The sequence below is a fragment of the Phacochoerus africanus genome, chromosome 14 (assembly GCF_016906955.1).
Source record: "Phacochoerus africanus isolate WHEZ1 chromosome 14, ROS_Pafr_v1, whole genome shotgun sequence".
NCBI classification, from domain to species: Eukaryota; Metazoa; Chordata; class Mammalia; order Artiodactyla; family Suidae; genus Phacochoerus; species Phacochoerus africanus.
The window spans coordinates 27,125,380-27,153,374 of NC_062557.1; the positions used below are offsets into that span (position 1 = coordinate 27,125,380).

Here is a 27,995-nt window from a genome sequence, read left to right on the forward strand (position 1 = left end):
ATGCTGGGAAGGCACCCGCGCGGCGGCCATTTTGTCTTGTCGGCTCCTGTTTAGAGGAGGCTTTGAGGCCTGTGAGCGGGCCCGAGGGGGTTGGCGACTGTGTCGCCGGCGTTTTCTTTGGAGGGTGCCAGGGCTGGTGGGAGCAGCCCCTCGAGGAAAGCACCATGATTTCGGCTGCGCAGTTGTTGGATGAATTAATGGGCCGGGACCGAAACCTCGCCCCGGATGAGAAGCGCAGCAACGTGCGGTGGGACCACGAGAGCGTAAGTCCCGCGGGCCTTGGGCCTGTGCCCGGGCGCCGTGGGGGAGGGGAGCGGCGCGGGCTGGGGCCTTCCCCGGGCTGAGGTGCGATTTGGGGCCCGGGCCGCCCCGGGGTCAAGTGTCTGACCCCCGTGGCGGGAGGGAGCCGGGAGGATAGCCCAGAGGGAGGAGTCGGCCTGGATCCTCGGATGTGTGGTGATTTGTTTTTCGTTGTTGTTTTACTATCAAGGAAGTCGAAAAAGACCCTTGGCAGAATCGAAAAGCACTTTAATGAGGCAGGGAAACGCGGCAAAGGAAGGAGTATTTGATTACGTTTAGAGGCTCCGGAGTTTTCACTCACTATGAAATAGAGAAAAGGGCAAGTTCTTCCGTTATTTGGGTTGAGCGTCAGATTTAGACTGAAATTTCTGGCCAGGATTAGTGATAAAAATCGTGGCAGTGTAGTATTTCAGTAATGGTTCAATTTCGCTCGACGCTTAAGAGGAAGTAAAATTTTAAGACATCATAATTTCGTAGGGTTCACCGTGATTTACAAATATTTTTGCATAGCAGTACGTTCCAGTAAAGCCATTCAGTAAATGGTTAGTTGTCAGAGCTTTTTTCTTCACATGAAACTCATTTGCTCCTTTTAACCCTTTAAAGATAAATGATTATAAACCCAGTTTCATAAATGAGGCTTGAGAGGCTGATCCAAGGTGTCCTGGCAAGTTGTTTAGCGAAAAAAAAAAAAAAAAAATCTTTGTAGTCTTCACTTTCCAGTGCTGTAAACCTGCTGTCAAGCAAATGCCGTAGGGGTATTTCTGGTGTTTTGAATATGGTGTGTAACGTTTATTTCAGGTCTTAGCAGAAAAATAGATGAAGAATTTAATTCTGCATGTGGTTATAATCTCACACATGGTAATTTAAAGGCAGTTGCTAATCAGAATATGAAGGAATAGTTAATAGCCTTTTTAAAAATTGCATATTTTAAACAGGCTTTGGTCAGAGTGAAATTTCTCTTTTGCAATGCTGGAAAACAAGTTGGTGCTAGAGAAGTCCTTTCAGTATCTTAAAAAATAAGCGTTTGAAGTTTTTGTGGGGTGATGCTTGAAGTGTTAACGGTAGGAATCATTGTATGGGTTAAATTCACTCATCAGTCACTGACCTCAGGAGAGGTGAAGCTTTTTAAACTTTTTTTTTTTTGACATTTGGGTTTTTCCCTAAATTGTCAAAATAAAAATAGAGTAACTTTGTTGCTTGCCTTGACTCTTTCTAGCCATTTCCTTGTGACACGTAACTTTTTTAACCAATGAAATCAGTAATATTTCCATCTAAGCTTAGCCAAAAAAAAAAAAGAAAAGAAAAAACCATTACAGTTTGCTTGATGTGCAAATAGGACATTTATCTATTTTGAGTTAAAGAGAGAAAATTGGTTTTGATTGCCTGCTCTTCAACTGGAGCAGCCTATGCCTGTGCCTAATTGGTTTTGAATAAGTGTTGTGAAGAAACTGTTTTTCCTGATAGTATTTTATTGCCATATTGCATTATATGTGATGGGTTTGTAACATTAGCAATGAAACTCCCAGAAAAGCAACTTAAGTTTTATGCAATTTCAGTTACAGTTAATCTGCTTTACTCTTGGTTTTAGTGCTTGTCACTGATTTAAACTTTCAGTGCTTTGCCAAACTATTTTATGCCATTTTATGCCTTTGATGACAGATCGCACTTCATTCTAGATTCAGGGATTTGAAAAAGTTAATTGCTGGTGTTTCAGCTTCCTGTTTCTAAGAAAAGGTTGAAGTAGACCAGGAACAAAGCACATGGCTCTTCTGAATAAATTGGAATTACTATAGAGTTTTATAGGTGGGTAAGCTCGAGGCGTCACTTCCGGATCATTTGCTAATGTTGTTGGCTGTTAGTGCTACAATCCTGGAGGAATGGACAACCCCAGAATATGACTGGAAGGGTTTCACCATCCCTGTAACCTGATACTCAAACTATTTTTGCATTCCTACTTTATCTGGAAGTTTTTCTTTGCCACCCTTGCACTAGCTGGGAAAAGTCATTTCACCTGGGTGGGGTCCTTTTGTTTAATGATGAATGGAAACTTCACCTTAGTGTTAAAAGCAGTTCCTAGATGTCTGTATCTGACTGATCTGTGGAATTTGTTTTAAATACAGATTTCTGTACTTCACGGCCACCCAATGCTCCCCTCCCCCATTCTGATTCCTTGGGTCTAGTGGAAGGCCCCCCAAATCTACACTTTTTTAAAATGGCATCTTTTGAATTCTAAAGCTTGTGAGCTACTCCTTCCTGCCTCATTTCCTAAGCATTGGGTTTTTAATTGTGTGCAAGAAGCAGCACTTGGGGGAAGCTCATTTTTAAGTGAAGGATGCGTCGGTGATGCAAATTACCTTTCATTTATTTGTTAAGATATAAGTGTATGTAACTGCTATCAGGGAAAGTGGTTTGCTTTACAGGCATTTCCGACTTTTGTAGATTAACTTTGAATCTGAGAGAAAGTAGTTTTCAGGTAAAGTCAAATCAGCTTTAATACTATTATTCCAAGGATTCATTGGCACACCCTCTTTTTTTTTTAATATTTTTACATTTCCTTGAGATTATTAGTATTTTTTCTCTGCTATGTTAATCCTAAACAAGCTAATAAGGAGTGTGAATACCTTTCAGTTAGTGGCTGCAAGGGAAGATTTCAGTGTTTGACAGAAGGCCTTAGTAACCTCTGATCATTTGAAGAGTTGAGGTTGTAGAGAATTGTAAACTTCTGATCTGAAGTTTTTATTTTTATATATAGCGGGAACTTTGTAGTTCAATTGAGGGTTTTATATTATAGATTTCAACCACAAAGTGAAATTGCATAACTGTTGGCTTAATTCTAATAACATATAAATGAGATGTCTTTCTTCAGTTACCAAATTCAGTATGTCCTCTTGTCATTGAAGTTTAATAATTTATGAAGGGAATTGAATGCTAGCAAATATTGTCATTGACACTGAAAGTTGTTTAGAAAAGAAAAAACAGTTAAGGTTTTCTGTACATATTTTTACTTGTGAACTTTGTTGTTAACATCTAAAAAAGGGATTCACAATCTAGGAAGGAAATTGGAAACAAAAATTAGTAATTATAGTGCATGATGTCTACAAGTATTTTACTAGATAGTTGTAGTTCATAGTCAACCCCCAATTTTTTTTTTTCCCCCTCTCAGAAATGTAAACATTGCCCTGTGGACTAGAGGTTATGGATCTGACATTGTCAACTGCTGTGGCTCAGGTTCAATCTGATCCCTGGCCTGGGAACTTCTGCATGCCATGGCCAACCCCCCCCCCCCCAAAAAAAACAACAAAACAAAACCAATGAGTTTGAAAAAAAAAAAAATTACTTCTGGAAATTGTCAGCAGTGTGTCTATATGTTGTGTCAGTAACTGCTGTGTGTTTTTTTCCCCCTTTTTCTCTAAAACACGTGCAGAAGTGAATAGTACACTGAACTCTGCCTGTACCCCTGCCCATACCGAACAAAACAACGTCATCAACACTTGGCCAATATTATTTCCTCTGTATCGCTTATCTTTCATTATTCGAAGCAGTTCTATCATTTCAGTCTAAAACACATCATTACCTACCTCTAAAATGTAAGGATTTAAAAAATACACGGAGTTCCCATCGTGGCTCAGTGGTTAACGAATTTCGACTAGGAACCATGAGGTTGTGGGTTCGATCCCTCGCCTTGCTCCAAGGGTTAAGGATCCAGCGTTGCCATGAGCTGTGGTGTAGGTCACAGACGCAGCTTGGATCCCGCGTTGCTGTGGCTCTGGCGTAGGCTGGTGGCTACAGCTCCGATTCGACCCCTAGCCTGGGAACCTCCATATGCCGCAGGAGCAGCCCAAGAAAATGGCAAAAAGACCCCCCCCCAAAAAAAAAAACCCCCACAATATTATCATGCCAGGAATATTAAGGTATTAATATTGATTTCTTAATCATTATTAAAAAATAAAATAAAATTTTAAAAAATATTGATTTCTTCACAAGGGAAGAAAGTAGCTTAAATTAGTGTACAGGACTTCATAGTTTAATGAAATATGTTTAATTTTCTCAGCATTTCTTATAAGTTGGGGGAAATTCCTGTAATTATTTTAACAAAAATGGATCACTCTTATGGTAGTTACAACAAAATATTACGGATATAGCACTTGGCCTGAGAGAACCATTATTTGGTGACAGATATGAAGGAGTAATGCCCTTTTGTTATTAGCACAGTGGGGGGAAAGTATAGGGTCTAGAAAAGCACGTCTGAGAGAGGCACTTAATCCAGACTGGGGTACTTGGGGAAGATCTCTTAAAGTGGCTTTTCAATACTGGGACCTAAAGGATTAGTAGGAATTAGTCTGAGGGAGAGAAGACAAATGTTACTGGGGCTGGAGACCGTCTTGGGCCTGAGAATTTTTAAATAACTGAAGTCCTTGATTGTTTTTTGTTGGGAGAGGGGGCATGTGGATAGATGGGCAGGAAACTTGTTTTGAATGTTTTTTATAAGCCTTGTTAAAAGTTGGGACTAAATAACAGTAAATAACTGAAGGCTGCTTATCAGGAGAGAGGTGTTTACTATCTGGCTGCTGTGGAAAACTGATTAAAAGGAGAGTGAGGAGTTCCTGTTGGCTCAGCGGTAACGAACCTGACTAGCATCCATGAGGATGCTGGCCGGTTCCACCCCTCGCCTCAGTGGGTTGAGGATCCAGCCTTGCCGTGAGAGCTGTGGTGTAGACTGGCAGCTGTGGTTTGGATCTGACCTCTAGCCTGGGAACTTCCATATGCTGCATGTGTGGCCCTGAAAAGCAAAAAAAGGAGAGTGAACATGACTGATTACTATATTAGGAATTGGTGTTACTGATTTATGTTCCCTCTGATTTAGAATTATTAAATTGATTTTTTACAAAAGTAAACTTGCTTTATTATAAAAGATTAAAACTTCTATAGGCTAGTGAAAGGACAGTGAAAGTCTGTCCTTGCCTCCCCTTCCCATCACCAAATCTCCCCTGAAAGCCTTAAAAATTGGTTTGTATGTTTCCAGATTTTTTCCTAAAATTTACAGACCTGCATGTATAAGTATAAGTTGTTCTATAGTAGTTGAGTGTAAGTTCTATGTTAGTTCATATGTAAGTTAATATATACTTAACTTTAACTTAGAGTGTGGAATCTTTCCTTGTAGGTACATGTAAATCTGTCTTCATCTAACTTTCCTGGTGGATATGTAGATTATGTTAAATTCTTTTACCATTACCAACCAAGCTGCAGTGAACATTCTAGTACATATAGCTGAGTCACTAAGTCACATGCACAGTTTACATTTTGATGGGTGCTGCCAAATTGTGCTCAACTCTCGTAATGTTTGGAGCATTCATTTTTCCCAGCACTGTATTTAATATCAGATATTTTAATTTTTGACAGTTTGACTTTAATGTGATGGAAACTAGAAATTAAAATTTTTGGAGTTCCTGTTGTGGCTCAGGGGGAACAAATCTGATTAGCATCCATGAGGGTGCACGTTTGATCCCTGGCCTCTCTTGGTGGGTTAAGGATCCGGTGGTGTAGGCTGTGGCTGTGGTGTAGGCTGGTGGCTACAGCTTCTAGTCAACCCCTAGCCTGGAAACCTCCATATGCCATATGCCGCAGGTGCAGCCCTAAAAAGACAAAAAAGGCAAAAAAAATTTTTTTTTCCTAGCTAGAGCCCTAAGATTAATTGTATTTCTGCGTTTTCTTAACTGGTAGTGAAAAGTTTGCTCTTAAGGTTGAACTCTTCTGGTCATTGGCATCACCTTATTTATCAAAAGAATAATCATAATTATGAGAATTCTGCCCCTTCCCCCCAGCTGTCCCCATGTTTTCTTCCCCACCTTTGGTTATCAGATTTTTAGGTCCAAGATGGACATTTAGTTAAGACCTGCTGAATTAAAGAATGTGTTAATATTTTTATATATCCTCAGTCCCTGTGAAGGGTTAAAAGAAGCAGTCTAGGAGTTCATAATGGCTCAGTGGTTAATGAATCTGACTAGCATCTGTGAGGATTCGGGTTCGATCCCTCTCGCTCAGTGAGTTAAGGATCCGTTGCTGTGAGCTGTGGTGTAGGCTGGCAGCTGCAGCTCCGATTGGACCCCTAGCCTGGGAACCTCCATATGCTGTAGGTGTGGCCCCAAAAAGACAAAAAAAAAAAAAAAGATTTTAAAAAAGCAGCAGCAGCAGTCTAGAAGCAGTCTGTGTAGCTAGAGTTTATTGGGTTGAGTAACTTTTTTTTTTTTTTTTGGGGGGGGCAATGCTTGTGGCATATGGAAGTTCCTGGGGCCAGGGATTGAGCCTGAGCCAAAGCAAAGCAGTAGTCAGAGTCACAGCAGTGACAATGCCAGATCTTTAATCTGCTGCACCACAAGGGAACTCCCCAGTAACAAATGTTTTGATGTACCATTACAACAGTATCTTAAGGAGAGTTGAAGAGTGGAAAGAGCACACAGAACACAGAATTAGGAAAATAGATTTTAATCTGGATTCTTTTAGTAGCTAGATGCCTTGAGGGGGCGTCATGTGGCTGATCTAAGTTTCTCATCTCAGATGGGGTGATTGGACTAAATTATAATTAGATCTGCAGGCATGTTGAGAAGGTAATGGGTGATGTTTTAAAAATCAGACTAATTTGCCCATTTCTTCAATTTAATAAACATATAGGTTTTTTTCTCTTTTTTTTATTGGTCACATCTGTGGCATATGGAAGTTCCTGGGCTAGGGATTGAATCCATATTGCAGCTCTGGCAACTCTGGATCCTTTTAACCCATTGCACTGGGCCAGAGATCAGACCCTTGCCTCTGTATCGACCCAAGCTGCTGCAGTCAGATTCTTAACCCACTGTACCACAGTGTGAACTCCTATAAACATATAGTTTAAATTTTATAATCCCACTATGAAATACTTATTGTTTCCCTTTTTTTTTTTTGTATTGAGGACATCAAGACAGAGTTACAATCTACGGTTTTTCATAGTGGCAGCCAAGATTCAAACTGCACCAAGTAGCCTCTCCAAGCATACCTGTTTCCACTTGCCTATTTCATACTCTTTTCATGGTTCCTTATGCCTAGACTGTCTTTCAGCTTTTCCACTTCTGAACTTAACCAATTCAAGCTTCACCATCTGACATTCATTCCTAAGTTCCTTTGTGTGTCTAGTGATGTGTGTACATTTTTTTAGGTTTTTATTTTTTCTATTATAGTTGATTTACATTGTTCTGTCAATTTCTGCTGTACAGTAAAGGGACCCAGTCATACACATATATACCCAAACACTTACACACATTCTTTTTCTCACATTCTCCATCATGTTCCATCACAAGTGACAGCAGGATCCCATTGCTTATCCACTATGTTTTAATACACTCTATTTTTCTTTTTTGTCTTTTTAGGGCTGCATCTGCGGCATATGGAAGTTCCCAAGCTAGGGGTCAAACTGGAGCTGTAGCTGCCGGCCTATACCACAGCCACAGCAACTAGGGATCTGAGCCAGGTCTGCGACCTATACAACTCATTGCAGCACCGAATCATTAACACACTGATTGAGGCTAGGGATTGAACTCTCATCCTCATGGATACTAGTTGCGTTCATTAACCGCTGAGCCACAACAGGAACTCCCTCCTTCATTTTGCTGTAATGGTGAACAGTATTAATCTTATATTTACTATGAAAACTTACATACATACATAAAAGTAAAATGCATAGCAATAATAAAGTTTCATACAGTGAGGGTAGAATGCTAAGTTTAGTTTTTAAATTATATAACTATGATTTGTAGCTTTAAATAATGGTAGAATGTTGGTAATAATCGTAAATATATTTTATGTATCTATTACAGTTGTAGGGAATTTGTTAATTTTTGGACCCTCGGAAACAGGGTTAGTAATTTGAAAGATAATTAACATTCCCTCTTTGTCTCTGTTCTCCTTCCCCCAAATGAAAGAGATTCTTTTTTTTTTTTTTTTTTTTAAAGGCCTACACCGGTGGCATATGCAAGTTCCCAGACTAGGGTTTGACTTGGAGCTGTAGGTTGGCCTATGTCACAGCCAAGGCAATGCAGGGTCCAAGCTGCATCTGCAACCCATGCCACAGCTTGAGGCAATGCAGGATCTTTAATTCAGTGATCAAGGTCAAGGATCAAACCTACATCCTTGTGGATACTGTTGGGTTCTTAACTTGCTGAGTCACAACGGGAACTCCCAAGAGCTCTTTTTTTTTAAATTTGCTTTTTAGGGCTACACCCGCGGCACATGGAGGTTCCCAGGCTGGGGGTCCAGTTGGAGCTACAGCTGCAGGCCTACGCCCCAGGAACATCAAGATACCAGCTGTAGCTGCAACCTGTACCACAGCCCATGGCAACACCGGATCCTTAACCCACTGAGCAAGGCCAGGGATGGAACCTGCAACCTCATGGTTCTTAGTTGGATTCGTTTCTGCTGCGCCACGACGGGAACTCCTTTAGCATATTTATTTTATGGGTGATAGTCTGTACCCTTTTTTTTTGTCTTTTTTTTTTGCCATTTCTTGGGCCGCTCCCGCGGCATATGGAGGTTCCCAGGCTAGGGGTCGAATCGGAGCTGTAGCTGCCAGCCTATGCCAGACCCACAGCAACGCAGGATCCGAGCCATATCTGCAACCTACACCACAGCTCACGGCAACGCCGGATCGTTAACCCACTGAGCAAGGGCAGGGACCGAACCCACAACCTCATGGTTCCTAGTCGGATTCATTAACCACTGCGCCATGACGGGAACTCCTAGTCTGTACCTTTTAATCCTCTTCCCCTATTTTGCCCCTCACTCTTCCTTTTCCCCACTCTAACCACTAGTTCTCTATATCAGTTTGTTGTTGTTGCTGTGTTTTGTTTTTTTTTTAACTTTATTTTTTGATTCCACATATAGGTGATATCATACATGTCTTTTTCCGGCTATTTCACTAAACATAATCCCTTCCAAGTCCATCCATGTTGTTGCAAATGATTAAATTTCACTTCCCCTTGTGGCCCAGTGGGTTAGGAACCTGACATAGTGTCCAGGAGAATGCAAGTTCAATCCCTGGTCTTGCTCAGTGTGTTAAGGATCCTGCATTGCCGCACTTTGCGGCATAGGTTGCACATGTGGGTAGGATCTGGCATTGCTGTGGCTGTGGCATAGGCTGGGCGGCAGCAGCTCCAATTTTACCCTAGCCTGGGAACTATATGCTGCAGGTGCAGCCATAAAAAGAAAAAAATTTAAAAGAAATCTCATTCTTTTAAATTTTTTTGTGTGTTCCATTTTGTGTATATACACCACATTTTTGTTATTCATCTGTCGTTGATGGATAGTTGGGATGCCTCCATATCATGGCTGTTATAAATAATGCTACCTTGAACATTAGGGTGCATGTATCTTTCCTTTTTTTTTTTTTTTCTCTTTTCATTTTCTGGCTGCCCTGCAGCATATGGAGCTCCCAGGCCAGGGATCAGGTCTGAGCCACAGCCATGACCTAAGGGGTAGCTGGAGTAACATCAGATCCTTAATCCACTGTGCCAGGCCGGGTATTGAACCTGTATCCCAGAGCTCCTAAGATGCTGCAGATCCTGTCAGGCCACAGTGGGAGCTCCTTTTTAAAAATTTTTTTTTCATTACTATTACCTGCAGCATGCAGAAATTCTGGGGCCAGGGATCAAACCTGAGCCACAGTAGTAGTGACAATGCCAGAACCTTAACCTGTAAGTCACTACAGAACTCTCTCTCTCTCTTTTTTTTTTTTTTTTTGCTTTTTAGGGTCCCCAGGGCATATGGAAGTTCCCAAGCTAGGGGTTGAGTTGGAGCTACAGCTGCCAGCCTGTACCACAGCCACGGCAACTTGGGATCTGAGCTGCATCTGCAACCTACACCAGAGCTCATGGCAGCGCCCAATCCCCAACCCACCGAGTGAGGTCAAGGGCAATATTTTGTCTGTGTACCCTAAGCCCAGCTTTTCTGATGATTTATTTTTTAAAATGACCACATAAATATCACGTCAAGTATTTTGAACTGAGAACTGAGTGGAAAATGCGTATGTATTTTATTTTATTTTTTATTTTTTTTCCTCTTTTTTTTATTACTGAAATGAATTTATCACATCTGAAGTTGTATAATGATCACAACAATCTAATTTCACAGGATTTCCATACCACAGCCCAAACACATCCCCCCATCCCCCAATACGTATGTATTTTAGCACTAGCTCTGCTAATGATTTGACTAGTATCCTTATGGATACTAGTCGGGTTCATTTCCGCTGATCCACCATGGAACCCCTTGCTTATATCTTTTTGAATTAGTGTTTTCTTTGGCTATACACCCAGAAGTGGAATTGCTGGATCATACAGTAGTTCTGTTTTTAGTTTTTTGAGGAACTTGCATTCTGTTTTTCAGAGAGGCTGCACCAGTTTACATTCCCACCAGTAGTGTAGGGGGACCCCGTTTTTCCCCATTCTTGCCAATATTTGTTATTTTTGGTCATAAAGTGCCTTTTAAAGAACTAATTTATTTGTAGGAATGATGTTTATGTTGCAGTATAATCTTTAAAATCAAGTATTAGAAGAATTTATAAAGAAAAGAAAGTGGTACGAAGATACTATGATGTATGGCTACATGTAACAGGATAATGTTGACATAAAACTAAATTTGTGGTGTAAACATGGTATTCGAATATGATTGTTCTTTATGACCTTAGTTTTTCTAGACAGTTTATGAAACCACATTGCTTCAAATAAGTGTGAAGCAATTGACCTTTGAAGGAAAAAACAATCTATTTCAGATTTAACATCTATCTAAGTGTCTCACAAAAACCTGTCATTTGTCTTTCTTTCATATGTCATAGTGCGCTGATAATTTACCCAATATCAAGGATTATATGAAGGGAGATATTTTGCTTAACAGGTTTTGGTTTTGCAGTGTTACAAGATTAAAATATAGGATAGCGCAGTCTCAGAATATATCTAAAGGAGTTAAAACAAAAGTACTAATGGGGAAGTCAGTTTTGTTTTAATAGTTCTTCCTTATACCATCAAAGTCACTCAGTGAAATGCTGGCATGCGTGAAAATATCCAGTACGTTTTAGGGCCTGTTACGGGATCACTGAGTGAAAATACTGAATCAGATTGTGCTTTAAATGAGTGTTATTTGGCATTTAGATAGTGGTTTCCAAATCCTAGGCTGTAAATTGGTTCTGGTCTTTTTGGGGGGTGGGAGAGTGCAGTCTGGGACATGTGGAAGTTCTTGGGCTAGGGAACCTGGGTCATAGCAATAACCAGAGCCACAGCAGTGACAACTCCAGATACTTACCCTGGGAACTTCAGTTATGGTCTTTAACAAAGTTAGAACAATAAAAAATGACATTTATTCTGGTTGTCTTTCCAATATTTGTTGTTGCTGGGAGGTGGAGTGGTGGTTTCTGTTATCATAATAGAAATAGAAAATGCTGGTAACTGTCAGTCCTGCACTTCTTGTACTGGAATGCAGGCATCTGAAAGGCATTAATTTACCTAACTAAATGGTTTAACAAATGAAATTATTGTACTTGGTTGAAAGATGAAGATCACGAAATGAGAAAATAGTTATTTGCACCCTTTTCTGGTATAGTTTTAAAACTGAGCAATTTCAAAAAGTTAAATTACTTTTGTTTTTCTTTATTAGGTTTGTAAATATTATCTTTGTGGGTTTTGTCCTGCGGAATTATTCACAAACACTCGTTCTGATCTTGGTAAGTGAATTTTCTGTGTAACCTTTATCAAATTTATGATTAAAGAAAAACTGGTGCTTTATAATTTTGAAAAGAAATTTTCTCTTAAAGGGTTGTTGATAAAGTAATTTCTTTCCTGGTTTAGATTTTGAATGTATTAATAAATGCCAGTCTGATTAAACATGGCGGCTTAATTGAATATACATATCTATTTCCACTCCCTCCTGAAACTCCTCCACTAAAACGAAAATTTAAAACCAAAAAAGGTGTTAACGGAAGAGGAGATAACATTAGAGATGTCAACAAATTTTTGGAAGATGACAAGTGGATGGAAGAATAGAAGAGAAATCTGTACCTTAAAAGCCTGCAGACGGGGATATTAAACAGAAGCAAGAGTTTGATCAGCAGAACCCTGGACAGGCTCAGGATTTGGAGGCACCAGGTACCATAGAAGGCAGAATTGAATCATGGGGCTGAAAATAAGAGATTAGTCTAGTTTAGGGTTTTTCAACCTTGACATCTAACAGTTTGACCTGGAAAATTCCGTGTTTTATAGGGGGCTGTCCTGTGCATTGTAGGATGTTTTGTAGCATCCTTGGCCTCTACCCATTAGATGCCAGTAACATCTCCCATTTGTGACAGCCATAAATGTCTTCAGGCATTGACAAATATCCCTTGGGGGCCAAATTTCCCCCTCTTGAGAACCGCTAGTCTAGGTGATCAGATTCTTAAGACCTGTGCATCTAGTGATTCTATGTTTCCCGCCCCTACAGCCCAGGAGACCAGGAGGTTGTTTCTGAAGAAATCGGGCTAAAGAGACTAATTCATTGGAACAAAATGCAAAAACCAAAACCAAAAAACAAAACCCCAAAACCTGAGTGATTATTTTCTTCTCCCAGGGATGGTACTTAACTTGTATCATTCTAGATACATAGAAGAGAAATTAATTCATTAAGCGCAATGCTTGCCTTAAAGCATCAGAAACACGGTAGGGCTGGATGTATCTAGATACTGGGATTATGGATACAGGACAGGGCAGTAATGAATAAAAATGAGACTGTAAGCGAGATTAAATGAGTCTATATTCTTAATAGTGAGGTTTTCCCATTCCCTTCCTCTGCCCTGTTCCTAGAAGGATACAGCCAGATGTTTTTCCCCAGGCAGAAGAGAAGAGGATTCTTTAGAGAAAGTGAACAGTTCCAGAGAAGTGATTTACAGGTACTGACCCTTGGGGAAAGTCTTGTTGCTTGATTTTCCTGTGGTAAAGCCCATTAGTTGACAAGCCTTGCCTGTGCACACCAACTTTGAGTCAGTTTTTGGAAATGTTTTGCCAGCCAAGGAATACCAGTCAGACATTTTGAAGAAAACGTTCAACACAAAAGATTAACCAAAACCAACAGAAGGAAAGAATTTAGTGAAACATATAGTGGATGATGGGGGAAAACAGAAGAAAAAAATGTTAACGCCATAACTAAATTTAGTATCCTCAGAGAAATAAGATATTAGGAGGAATAGGATGTATAAAAAGGGAAGGTTTGAAGAACTAAAAAGAACTCTTGGAAATTAGAACTAGAGAAATCAAATCAGTGGAAAGTTTTTTGAGGATAAAATAAAGGAAATTTATGGAATATTGGGAAAAAATTAAAATTTGAAGAAGTTATCAGTCCATTGCTGATAGCTAATTAAGAATGCTAGATAGAGAAAATGGGAGGAAATTTTAAAATTGTATTACTGAAAGACTTGACTTTTTAGCTTGAGTGTGTCCTTTAAGAGCTCAGCAAAGCAAATGAAAAAAATTCATACCAAGGCACACCATTTGTGAAATTTCAGAACATCATGGGTGGGGGTGAGGCACATAGGATTATCCATCAGAATGGCCTCAGATTTGTCAATAACAACACTGGACGCTTGAAGACACTGGAGAAACACCCTCAGGATTCTGAATGAAATTTTTTTTTTAATCTAGGTTAGCCACATAGCCAAAGAGCAAACATGAGGGTGAGAAAAACATTTTCAGACATGCACGGTCTCAACAAATATATCTACCTCGAACCTTTTCTCTGGAAACTCCAACACATGGGCATAAACCAAGAAGGAGAAAAATAAGAGATCCAGTAAATTGCATCCAATACAGACCAGAAAAGGAATTTCTAAGGATGACAACTCTATTAGTGGACTTAGATAATAAGCAGGTTGGAAAGCTCATGGAAGAAAATGAAGCTGATGTATTTTGGATCTTGAGGGAAATTAGTATTGAGACAGTTCTTGTGGCAGAGTTAGAGAGTTTGAAATGAGTTTGGTTATATAGAAACATAGAAAAGACTAAACAGATAAAAAATTGCAGTAAAAGTATAAAGTGTATCAAAAGTGTCATAATGCATCATAATGCATAATGTTTGGCTCAGCAGTTAAGAGGACTTGCATAGTTAATAAACACTGAGTGTTTATTTAACCTAAAATTTTGATGCCCAAGACAAAGTCAAATAAGCATAGAATTTAGAGATAGGGAGGTGGATTCCAGAAGATATAGCTTAAAGGATTAAAATTGGTTGCCTTTTGGAGTTGGTAAGGGGTAGGACTAGCAACTTCGTGTACAGAGACTCAGAGTTAATAAGATGTCATTGATGGTTCAGACCAGTGGTCTGCCCTTATCCCAGTTTTCCTGTATCAGTAAGGAACAATTCTCTTGTTTCTCCTGTTCCTCTTTTTTCTTTACTTATGTAGTAGTTTTGCATTATACTAATCTTGAAGACAAGGAGAACAGTTTTCATGTGCTTACTTGGGCACATGCTTCATGGTTCAATTGAATCAATTTAGGTGTCTACAGACTACTGAGTGATTGAATGGATCTTATCTCCTAAAAAGAGCTTTTTGTTTTGGCAAGAGAAAAGTTAACCTCAACAATAATATACACTTATATCTCTCATTCTTTCAGGGCCGTGTGAAAAAATTCATGATGAAAATCTACGAAAACAGTAAGTTACCTTTGTTCTGGTCATCCCTCTCTTCTTCCCAGTCATTATTTGTTTGAAGGGGACAAAGACTGAAGTAATTGGAATTTATGCAAAATGATTGTCATTATTTGGGGGTGGTAGAAAGCTTTTTATGATATCTTAAGAGTACATATTATATGCCAAGCATAAGCCTAAATAAGCTTTCTTTCTATATCACTTTTTCTTTTTTTGGCCACACCCATGGCATGTGACAATTCCCTGGTCAGGGATTGAACTTGTGCCACAGCAGTGACCTGAGCCACTGCAGTGAAAATGTCAGATACTTAATCTGCTGAGTCACACAGGGACTGCTCTGTATCACATTTGTCAAAAATATTATTGAAGTATAGATGATTTACAATGTCATAAATGATTTATCAAGAGAGGTTGAACTATGGGAGTTCCCATTGTGGCTCAGTGGTAATGAACCCAACTAGAATCCATGAGGACGAGAGTTCAGTCCCTGGCCTTGCTCAGTGGGTTAAGGATCCGGTATGCTGCAGTGTGGGTCACAGATTCGACTTGGGTCCCACATTGCTGTGGCTGTGGTGTAGGCTGGCAGCAACAGCTCTGACTTGACCCCTAGCTTGGGAACTTCCATAATGCTGTGGGTGCTGCCCTTAAGAAAAGTAAAGTGTCATATTTTAAATTCCACATATAAGTGATATCATACGGTATTTGTCTTTATCTGACGAAACTTAGTATCCATCTGGTAATCCACTGGTGTTCACTAGGTCCATCCGTGTTACTGCAAGTGGCATTTTTCTTCTTTCTAATGGCTGAGTAATATGTGTGCGTGTGTGTGTGTGTGTGTACAGCCATGGTTTTGTCTGGGTATATACCCAGGATTGTAATTGCTGGATCTTAGGGCAGTTCTATTTTTAGTTTTTAAAGGAAGCTCCATACTGTTTCTTGGCACGGTGTGGCTGTACCAGTTCACATTCCCACCAGCAGTGTAAAAGGGTTCCCTTTTTTTTTTGTTGTTGTTGTTGTTGTTGTTGCTATTTCTTGGGCCGCTCCTGCGGCATATGGAGGTTCCCAGGCTAGGGGTCGAATCGGAGCTGTAGCCACCGGCCTACGCCAGAGCCACAGCAACACGGGATCCGAGCCACGTCTGTGACCTTCACCACAGCTCACGGCAACGCCGGATCGTTAACCCACTGAGCAAGGGCAGGGACCGAACCCGCAACCTCATGGTTCCTAGTTGGATTCGTTAACCACTGCGCCACGACGGGAACTCCCGGTTCCCTTTTTTTTAAAACCTTCTCCAGCACTCACTCTTTGTAATCTTTATAATGACAGCCATTCTCACTAGCATGAGGTGGTACCTCATTGTAGTTTTGATTTGTATTTCTCTAATAATTAGTGATGATGAGCATCTTTTCATGTGCCTCTTGGCCATCTGTATGTCTTTGTTGGAGAAATTTCTATTTAGGTCTTCTGCCCAAAGCATCTGTTTTTTAACAGCTCCAATTTGTAAATGAGACTTGTCCTTGGGCCAGGGACACAGGTCCAGTGTAGTGTTTAAGCATCTGGATTTTCCTGAATGTAAAATGTATACTCTGAACCAAATATACTACTAAATACTGCCTTCCTCTACCAGGATGAGAGAGAACTATAAATTCACTTCTTATAACCTGGTTTACTCTTTAGCCTAAATGCAGTAATCCGTGAGTTTAGTTAAGATGGAATATGAGAGTTGTAATGGATGAAGATTTCTTAAAAAGTAAAAGCTTGTTTTTTTCATTTTTATTAGGTATGAGAAGAGTTCTCGTTTTATGAAGGTTGGCTATGAGAGAGATTTTTTGCGATACTTACAGAGTTTACTTGCAGAAGTAGAGCGTAGAATTAGACGAGGCCATGCTCGTTTGGCATTATCTCAAAACCAGCAGTCTTCTGGGGTGAGTATGAAATTAATTTACAGTCTTTGTAGTGTCCTTGTCCTTTGGAAACCCAGAGATCTCCCTAGTATTGAAACTTGTGTTCAAGTTCATTGATTATTTTGTGTTCTTTTCTGACATAAAACTTAAAAGATGTTTTCTTCAGTCTTTATTAGTAAATGTGCTAATCATAGGGTTTTTCCTCTTAAGTAACTGACAAAATATGCAGCTGATTAACAGAAAATGAGATAATCGTATTACTACCCCTGAAATCCAGCATTTTAATTATTAAATACAAATACTAGGTGTGGTGTGTGAGGAGTTTGGATGTTTATTTTTGTATTTTAGTTGTTGACAAGATTCTATTGTCTTCATTAGGCAGCTGGCCCAACAGGCAAAAATGAAGAAAAAATTCAGGTTCTAACAGATAAAATTGATGTACTCCTGCAGCAGGTGAGAATTGCGTGGTATTTTGGGAGGTGGGGGCCATACTTAAGGCACACCGAAGTTCCTGGACCAGGGATTGAACCTATGCCATGCCACAGCCTGAGCCACAGCACTGACAATGCTGGATCCTTTACCCACTGAGCCACTGGGAACTGTGAGAATTGTGTGTATAATGTCAGAAAATACTTGGAGTAAACTCTTAACTGGAGAAAATATAAGGATGGCAAATAAATACAAGTAAAGGTGCTCAATGTCATTAGTCATTAGGAAAATACAGATTAAAACTACAGTGAGATGCTTATTATTCACCTATTAGAATTGAATAGGTTGGTCATATTAAGTGTTACTGACGCTCTCCATATACCATGATTCGGCCCTAAAAAGCAAAAAAAAAAAAAAAAAAAGTTAAAGGAATGCACCATGAGCCATTCCACTGCTAGATATTTACCCAAGGGAAATGAAAGCATATGTTTACACAAAGAGTTGTATACCAGTGTTCAGAGTGGGTTTATTCATAATAGGCGAGTGAAAGAAAAGAAGGAAAACAGAAAAAGAAAAAAAAAAAAACCCTGGAAATAACTCTCAGATGTCTGTCAGTAGGTTAACAGATAAATTGTGATTATATAGTGTGATACTGGAATTAACGATGTGTAACAATATGGATGAATATGAAGTTTTTTAAGTGGCTAGATTTCCCCCAAAAGTAATAAAAAGTACATGGTTCTGTTTATATAAAATTCTAGAAAATGCAAATGAATCTACAGTGACAGAAAGCAGATCAGTGGTTGCTTTGGGAGGAAATACTGCAGAGGAGTGGGAGGAAGTCTTTTAGGGTGATGGATATGTTTATTATCTAGATGGTGGTAGTGGGTGTCAAACCTTATGAAATTGTGCACCTGAGAAATTTGCTGTTTATTTTTGGTCAAATGTACGTAATTAATGATTAAAAAAAAAAAGAAAATCAGGAGTTCCCATCATGGCTCAGTAGAAACAAATCCGACTAGTATCCATGAGGATGTGGGTTCGATCCCTGGCCTCAGTGGGTTAAGGATCCAGCATTGCCACGAGCTGTGGTGTAGCTTGCAGACATGGATTGGATCCTGCACTGCTGTGGCTTTGGTGTAGGCCAGCAGCTGCAGCTCCAATTTGACGCCTAGCCAGGGTACTTCCATGTGCCGTGGGTGTGGCCCTAAAAAGCAAAAAAATACTTATATAAAAAATTTAGGAGTTCTCATGGCTCAGTGGTTAACGAATCCAACTGAGAATCATGAGGTTGCAGGTTCGATCCCTGGCCTTGCTCAGTGGGTTAAGGATCCGGCGTTGCCATGAGCTGTGGTGTAGGTTGCAGATGTGGCTCGGATCCTGTGTTGCTGTGGCTCTGGCGTAGGCTGGTGGCTACAGCTCTGATGAGACTCCTAGCCTGGGAACCTCCATATGTCACGGGAGTGGCCCTAGAAAAGGCAAAAAGACCAAAAAAAAAAATTTTTTTTATATTAGATAAATTTTTAAAAAAAAATCAGAAGGTTAAATTAAACCCATAGAGTCTTAACTAAACAAAACCAAACAAAAAGACGCCCAAACAACCATTAAATGCTAGTGAAACTTGGGGGTAAAAAGAAAAGTACTTGGATGATTTGGTTCCAAGACACCCTGATTGCTTTTTTTTGTTCCCCTTAGATTGAAGAATTAGGATCTGAAGGAAAAGTAGAAGAAGCCCAGGGAATGATGAAATTGGTAGAACAGTTAAAAGAAGAGAGAGAATTGCTTAGGTCCACAACTTCGGTGAGTAGCAACCTCATTTTGATTAACCCAGGCTGTTCATTGAGAATTACTAGGATGTGTTCTATTGGAGAACAATTTTTCTAATGTCCTAATTTGAGAGTCAGCAGTCTTAAAGGGCCATATAGTAAATATTTTAGGTTTGTAGGTCACAAGATTTGTAATATAAAAGCTCTGCCTTTGTATTATGAAAGCAACTTCAGACAATACATATAGCAAATGGGTTTGGCTTTGTTCCAATAAAACTTTACAAAAACTGGCTTCTAGCTGCTGGCTTGCCTTAGATCCGTTAAGTATTCATTTGGGCCTGCTTTTTATTTCCTTATTTGTTACAACAAATTACTCAGGTTGTATTTACCTTAGTTCAAAATTGATATACTCTTAAAAATACCTCTTACTTTCTTAACTTTCAAATAGGGAGTATAATATATCTAATTGAATATTATATTCAATTGTTGTAGATATTGATGGTAGAATATAACTGTTTATTGGTTCCCAAATATTGAAAGGATGTGTTCATGGTACATTCAGTGAGTTTAGTTCCTTAATGATTGTGAGAAACATTTTTAGTATGGAGCTCACACTTTTGACCTGTTGAACCAAGCAAGAAATGAGTTCAGACTAAGGAAGCTTTCTGAAAGCGCCGAATCCTAGCCACTAGACCACCAGGGACCTAGGAAGCTTTCTGAAATGTAGTTTAACTTGATTTCAGTGTGGTGTGGGTAATTCAAGGGTTATAGTTGAGGGATGGGGTCTCAATACTCCTGGGTGATATGGCAGGCTGATTGGTGTTGTCATATTTCTCTTCTCTAAAAGTTGGCCAGTTGCTGCTGAATATTACGGCTCTGAGGAAATGGAAATTAGCAATGCACAAAATTGAAATCTAAGTGTTAAGTATTTTTTTGAAAATTTGTTCTCTCTTCCTCAGATATTCTTATAATAACTGATTTATCATTTCAGACAATTGAAAGTTTTGCTGCCCAAGAAAAACAGATGGAAGTTTGTGAAGTATGTGGAGCCTTTTTGATAGTGGGAGATGCCCAGTCCCGGGTAGATGACCACTTGATGGGAAAACAGCACATGGGCTATGCCAAAATTAAAGCTACTGTAGAAGAATTAAAAGTAAGTTTCTTACAAACACATTTTAGCTAGGGCTAGTAGTATATTTTAGCATGGTTAGAAGTTGATCACTTATAACAAAACTCTTGATATTTTTGCTGATGTATGTTATTTAAAGCAGTGATAAATCCCCGTACTATTTTTTCTGCTTATCACATTAGTAAAGCACTTTATTTACTCTACTCTTTAGTGCCAGGAATTTGGGGAAAAGAACATTCCTGAGGGATTAGTCAAATGATAGCTTGTGTATGCGCATGGTGTTGCGATTTCTCCATTTCACCCTTAGGGCATCAACTTCCATAAACTGGTCTGCACATGCTTCATATTAGGTAACCATTGTTCGGCAGTGTCTTTAGGGTTATTTTTCTTTAAAAATTGAACTTGATTTCCTTAGGAAAAGTTAAGAAAAAGAACCGAAGAACCTGATCGTGATGAGCGTTTGAAAAAGGAGAAGCAAGAACGAGAAGAAAGAGAAAAAGAAAGGGAGAGAGAAAGGGAAGAAAGAGAGAGGAAAAGACGAAGAGAAGAAGAAGAAAGAGAAAAAGAAAGGGCTCGAGACAGAGAAAGAAGAAAGAGGAGTCGATCACGGAGTCGGCACTCAAGCCGAACTTCGGACCGAAGATGCAGCAGGTCTCGGGACCATAAAAGATCACGAAGTAGAGAAAGAAGGCGAAGCAGGTATATAGGACACATGAGGGGATGCTGAGCATATAGCAAGTGTACAGTAAAAAGTAGTAATTACAGTGATAATTCCTTGCTACTTGGGATGCTCTTAAGTATTGTTAAGCACTAGGATGAATTATGAGAGTTGAAATCAGTGAATGAGTCTGTCTTTGAGGTGGCTTCATTGCCATTTCCCATGAGTCAGTCTAAGGAGGTTTGATGCAGTCTTACTAGAAAGTCAGCGTACCGGGTGGTCTCTCAAGTGCTTCTCTTTAAGAGACGAGTCTCCTCGATTCTAAGAAGACATTTAAATTATTCGTTATTTTGGATAGGATTACCTTACCTATTTGAAAAATTGACGTTAGGATTATCAGTTCTTAAGATTTCTAATGTAAGTATGTTTTAATAATAGATCTATTAATTTGCTTTTAAGGATGTTTTGGTTAGTCTTATTATTTAATAAACAGTATGTAATTCTTCAAAGGTTTTTTTCTCACTGTAGTATCAGCTGAAGTTGCTTTCCTTTTGTTTTAAATTATTTAAGAAGTAGAGATCGGCGAAGAAGCAGAAGCCATGACAGATCAGAAAGAAAGCATAGGTCCCGTAGTCGGGATCGAAGAAGATCAAAAAGCCGAGATCGGAAGTCATATAAGCACAGGAGCAAAAGTCGGGACAGAGAACAAGAAAGAAAATCCAAGGAGAAAGGTTAGTTTTAATGAGAATTTAATTCATTAAGAGACTTCTTACTTTGTTGTCTCCCCACCCACTCACCTTTCTTTCTTTGGATGAAGGCAGAGTTCCACTTCAAGCTGTACTCATTTTCACTTAAAATGAACACCATTCATTAGGAGACAAGTATTATTTTCCCGTTCCTACTCTGATTTGTGAGAATGACAGTTGACCTGGTGTTTTCTTAGCATATGTTAAAACCACGTCCTTCAATTGAAAACTTTAAGGCTTATTATCTAGATTCTTCCAAGTATTGCATTACCTTTCAGGGTTTTAGGCTATGGCATTCTTGGTTATTGGCAACATTGGGTTTTTTTGTTTGGTTTTGATTTTTTTCTTTTTACTCGATGCAGTGTTCCATAATATGTCTTGTAGAGTAAATGTACATTATCTCATTGGTCCTCATGTATAGCATTCATTTAACTTAGTACTTCTAAATTTGCAGAAGTTGAATGCGTTACATGTGACTTAACATGTGTTTTATTGAAACAACATGTTCTTTCCCCTCTACTTTTTCTTTTGTTTTTCTGTGGCATTCCACTGTGCCCTCTTACTGGAATTTTTCATTTTGTCTTTGGCATGTTTTCACAAGGATATTCTCATCTTTTGACTTAGCCTTCATTGAGTAATTCTTTTAATCATCAGGATCCCCTTTCTGTGTTTTCTTCAGATTTTTGAGCATCTATCATTTTATATTGACCAGGCTATTCTGCTTTGCATGATTTTCAGGAATGAGAGAAAGGGCTTGTTTCTAATTTTCTTGCCTTTGCTTGTTGCATCTTGTCCTGCCTAACTGTGTCCATGTTTGGTCACCAACAATATATGTGCGCCTCTTTGAGTTTATTATTAGACTTGTATGTGATATTCACTATTTTCTTTTATGGAACTAGCCTGTGGTTTTTGTGGGGTATAACAGTGAGAAAACTAGCAGCACAAACAGTGGCCTTGATGGGTCTTCTGCTTTTATTTTTCCTCAAATAAGTGCACCTTCTCTTTTAAAAGTATTGGCTTTTTCTACAACATGGAGCAAATGTTATTAAAAAGTAGGAAACAAGGATGATTTTTTTTTTTTTAAACTTAGCGTCATGAGCTTTAGTATTTGCCATTTAAATTTAGAAATTTTGTGATTCAAAAGGCAGCTGATAGGAGTTCCCGTCGTGGTTCAGTGGTTAACGAATTCGACTAGGAACCATGAGGTTGCGGGTTTGATCCCTGGCCTTGCTCAGCGGGTTAAGGATCCAGCGTTGCCATGAGCTGTGGTGTAGGTCGCAGATGTGGCTTGGATCCTGCGTTGCTATGGCTCTGGCATAGGCCAGGGGCTACAGCTCCGATTCGACCCCTAGCTTGGGAACCTCCGTATGCCCGCAGGAGCGGCCCAAGAAATGGCAAAAAGACAAAAACAAAACAAACAAACAAACCAAAAGGCAGCTGATATAAGAGTTAACTGACTAATAATAGTTGTGAGAAGGCTTCACCCATTGTTTTTGCAAGACTTTCTGTATGATGTATTTGGGGGATGAGGGTCAATTCTGAAGAGCCAGATATGGATGTCAGAGATGAAGTCATTCACTTCTCCTTGAGAACTAAAGCTCTTTGCTATAGCATCATTCGTGTCCCTTGAAATAGTTGGATTGATTGTCAGGGACAAAAGCTAGTAGCTAGCCTTCATAATTATCTGGGATCAGAGTTGAGCAATAAATGGCACTGGCCTGACACAAAAGCAGATATGTTTGTGTCATTTCTGAAGAGAGCATTAAAGATAAGTTGAATTGCTTAGCCGTGATCCTAATTGTAATGATAACATCATGGAATATAATCAAACTTTTGTTTAAGTAAAATAAGCTGCATTGTGTTCAGATTATGAACAAACAGGGATTTTCCTGGTGAGATGTGGAGGAAGGAGTGAAGACTTGATTCAGAGAAAACTCTGCATCTGGTCCATCTTGGGTATGCCATTATACTTTTTTTTTTAACTTTGAGGTCTCTTTTAGAGGTGACGTGATTTATTGGCTTTTGAAAATACCATGTGGCCATGCCCACTTGGGCACTCCAGTATAAATAACTGAAGGCCTGGACTTTGAGTCAGATATGAGCATAGCAAGCAATTGATTATGGCAGTGATTATGGCTCACTACTTCATGTGCTGTGATGAAAGCACTTTATCTGAGTCCACAAACGAAAAGTGGTTTCTTACACAAATCTATGGTGGTTTCTTACCACCAACCAATTTAGGGTGCTCTCTTTGTGAAGAGAGGTTCCTTTTTTAATACATAGCCCTAAAATCCACCACACTTTGTGGATGTCCTTAGGACTATTAAGATCTACCATATTTATATAGGGCAGAAGATAAGATTATTGGACTGACTACTAGTCCTCTACGGGGCAACAAGACGACTCTTCCTCATTGAAGCTACCTGTGCACCGGAGAAGCCCATAAGGCACAAAGGGAGGACTTTCCCACAAGGTCAGTTAGAGCACACTATACTGGCACAGTTCTCATAAGTGGACAGACAGACATGAAGCAAGTCCTGCAATCAGCTACGTGGACATTGCTTTGTGCATTATACAAGTGTTATGGACTAAATATGCTCCTTCATATAAGATCTTCAATTCTTAAGGTTCTTTGAATGAGTGCCCCCCACCCCCATATCATATTTTGTTTTCATTACACATCTCTCGCCCAGTTATTTGATGTTGTGTCTTAACAATTTGGTCTAGAATCTGTAAAGGGTTCTGCTTCTCTTAATGTCTGTCTTATGAACTGCTCTGCTAGACTAGCTATTCTTAACTTAGTTTTAGGTGAAAAATAATAAAGTTTGCTGTTTGCTTTAACATTTTCTTTTAGAAATCTTTTCTTAGGCAATACTTGGGACTGAAAAGGCTAGAACATACTTGCTCCATGTATCACTTTTTGCCTCTAGTATGATGTTTCACCATTCCAAAGAAAAAAGAAGGAAAAGTTGACGTTTTTTTCATTCTTAATGTACAGCTGAGTTGAATTTTAATTTCTCCTTTTGGAAAAACAATTCCGAGATGACATATATGTTACTTTCCTTAGCAAAGTGCAACAGTTCAGGACTTAGAATGGGATTGAGACCCACTTTTGTTGGGCTTGTCCCTCTTGGGTATTCAGACATGTATAGGTATAAGTCATCTTTTACATTTAAAAATACATAGTTGGAGAAACATGCCTATTAAATGTTCAACTTTTTTCACCTTTTGCGGATACTATTTTTACTTTAACTTCATGTGAACACAATTTTTTTAATACTATCTTTCATACCTTTCCCATTGCCTTTTGATGTTCTTCACCCCAAATGAAATTTATTTACATTTTAGATTCTTCAGTGATTTGGTGTTGCCTGTACTTAGTAGCTTCTTACCAGTTTGAGAGAACTTGTCCATTATTTTGTCTTTTGCTTTCTCTAATTACCTGTCCCACGCTCTTTTTCCTTTATAAATGACAAATTTTATCCCTTTGATAAATTCGTCTGACTATGTTACTTGCAGTCTGTGGGAGATGATTGTCTTTTCATCTCTCAATTGTTTTCACTTTTCAACGTGTCATTTGTGTATTGTATTTTACTTTAAAATCCATGATCAATGTCTTCTTTTATGGCAGAAAAGAGGGGATCTGATGATAAAAAAAGTAGTGTGAAGTCCAGTAGTCGAGAAAAACAGAGTGAAGACACAAACACTGAATCAAAGGAAAGTGATTCTAAGAATGAGGTCAATGGGACCAGTGAAGACATTAAATCTGAAGGTGACACTCAGTCCAATTAAAACTGATCTGATAAGACCTCAGATCAGACAGAGGTAAGTGTATTGTTTCTCACTTTGATTAGGGCTTTTTGTTACTGTTTGACAGTGCAGCGTAAGTATGCACAGATGAAGATGGAACTAAGCCGAGTAAGAAGACATACAAAAGCATCTTCTGAAGGAAAAGACAGTGTAGTCCTGCAAAACATTTTGAGGTACATTGTTTTGTCTCAGCTATTTTGTAGCAGACTCGTGCCCCCATTAGTGTGCCTCTTTGGAAATTACTGCCCACATTTGTAATATAGTCGCCATTGAAAAGTTAATTATCCTTTTTTTAGGGATTTTGCTGTCATTTCTTTTTTTTCTTTTTTTTTAATAAAAAGGTTGAACTGTTTTTTTTTTTTTTTTTTTCTTTTTCTTTTTGGTATTAAGTCCATCTTGTGTTGGTACATTGGCAGAGACATATGCTTTAAAAACTTAAATATTTCTGAGGCACATGTTGGACTACGTTGTTTTAATTAAACTGCTAGTATTTCTTTGTCAAGGATGTTTCTAGTTTTTTGCTTTATTGCCTTGCATTCTAATGCAGTTTGTTCTGTAACTCGAGAGCCAGTAGCATTGGATTGATGGAAGTGTAGGGTTTATGAATTATTGCAGCTGACTACCATACCTCACACAGCGTTGGTGTTGTGAGCGGCCCATGAAAAGCCAAATTAAAAATCAAGGATTCAGTCAAACTAAGCAGGTACTCATGCCAGGTACTCCTTTCTCTACCCACATCCATGTTTGAATGCTATTGCCTGTGATCTTTACGCTTAACTGTTGTGTATCTTTTTTGTTCTTTACAAGAAGCACAGAGGGGTTTTTTTGTGTATTGCGTGAAAACTTGTAATCAAATGTTAACAGAATGGAATTTTTTTTCAACTGTGTGTAGGGATGCAGTGGTGCCCAGAATTAGATATCTTTAAAGAATTTTAAATACAATAAACACTTCATATTATTCGCCTTGTTACATTCAATGCAATTCTCAAGTCTTTAAGAGGTATGTGTTTATTAATATTTCCTACTGTGTAGGAGAATTTGCAGTCGGCCATAGGTGTATAGGAATAATCACTGGCTGATATTTAAAGCAGCAGTGAATAGCAAGGACAGACACCTTCCAACTGTGAAATACAAAGAACTGATGAGCCATATAGAATGAATTTGGGTTTTTAAAGAACTATTAAAGGTCAGGTTTTATAGGAGTTCTTAAAACCTATAAACTGTTCATTCTTTGGGCTAGTGGCATGGGATTAAATATTCCTAATGAAAGGAAGTACCAATTAGTTGATTTGTTGGTGGCATTCCTTTTCTAGGACAGCAATGTAGTTATATTTGTGTGAGCCATTCACACATAGGCAGGCATACACAGGCACATGGCTTTAAGACCACACTGATGCCTTGATAATTTAAAAGAATACGAACATTCCATATACATATATGAATTAGCAGTTAGTGACTGGGCCACTTAGTCATAAAAATTTGCCTTTTACATGTTGTCTAATTATCATTTTTCCCCAAATTTTGCATTGTAGGACTACCGTTGGAAGATTTTTGGAAGAAAACTGAAAACGGCATAAAGTGAAGATCGACATTAAAATGAGGTGAAAGAAAACAATAGTGGCATAGAAAAAGTATAAAGCTCAGTTAGTTTGTTTGTTTTTTTAATTAAAAATTAATTCAGGACTGATGTGACCTACCACATTTCAGAACATGTATTAGTAGCATATATATGCCACTGAAAACTTAGGTCCTGTATCATATTTTTTCTTTAAGACTTTTTAAGAAATATTACCTAAATATGTGGCTTGCTCAGTGTTTAATTGCAAGTTTTCATTCTTGGACTTTGAAAACAAGATTAGTATTTGTGTGAATCAGACTAAGTGGGATTCCATTTTTACAACTCTGCTATACCTAGCCTTTGGATTTAGAAGTGAAAATAAAGTATCTCTGACTTTCTGTTACAAATTTGTCTCTGTCATTGAAAAGTTTTAGTATTAATCTTTTTCTAATAAAGTTATTGACTCTGAACTAGTCCCTTGTTTTAAATATGAGATACACTGTTACTAAAGGTGTTGGTGTACAGTTTTATCTGATTTATTGTTTAAAACTAATTTTTTTATCAAATTTCCACAGATTAAATGTTTTAAATAATAATGGTGCTTCAATATTGGGTGGTTATGAATACATTTGAATTTTGCTTTTAATAATGAAGATACACTATGAACTAGAATATATTTTTACATCCCTGAGAGATTTCCTTAGTAGTGAAAAATTCAAAACATCCTTCTGATAAATGCAGTCATCCTCTAGCTATGAAATAATGATGTTAGAAGAGCACTCGAGACCTTTTAAATAGTTTTTGGTCTTAATATCCTGTATCAAGATTTTTTTAACTTGATCCTTAGATTATAAATGTATTTATTTCTGTGCATGGGTTGTGTAGTACATAAAGATTAAAAAAAAAAACAAACTGATGCTTAAGGTGGTTGGTGGGATGGAGATAACAGCAAATTTGGCAGCACATTTCTGTCTATAGTCAGCTTGCTGACTGTATAAAAGTATTACCTC

At 38.6% G+C, this 27,995-nt stretch overlaps 1 protein-coding gene across 7 annotated transcripts; it reads left to right on the plus strand.

Moving 5' to 3' along the window:
- On the plus strand, positions 1-27,455 carry LUC7L3 (LUC7 like 3 pre-mRNA splicing factor). 7 transcript variants are annotated; one of them, XM_047756925.1, is made up of 12 exons: positions 1-263; positions 11,971-12,037; positions 14,952-14,991; positions 16,766-16,910; positions 17,268-17,342; positions 19,014-19,118; positions 20,076-20,237; positions 20,629-20,912; positions 21,442-21,602; positions 25,249-25,389; positions 25,495-25,600; positions 26,960-27,455. In XM_047756925.1, the coding sequence occupies exons 1-12, from the start codon at positions 165-167 to the stop codon at positions 26,991-26,993; spliced, it is 1,419 nt and encodes a 472-aa protein (XP_047612881.1). In that variant the 5' UTR covers positions 1-164; the 3' UTR covers positions 26,994-27,455. The 7 variants fall into 7 exon arrangements, with proteins under 7 accessions (XP_047612881.1, XP_047612880.1, XP_047612886.1 ...); XM_047756924.1 differs by having other exon boundaries at positions 25,495-27,455; XM_047756927.1 differs by lacking the exon at positions 25,495-25,600 and having other exon boundaries at positions 2-263; positions 25,249-25,442.
- Positions 27,456-27,995: the final 540 nt, after the last annotated feature.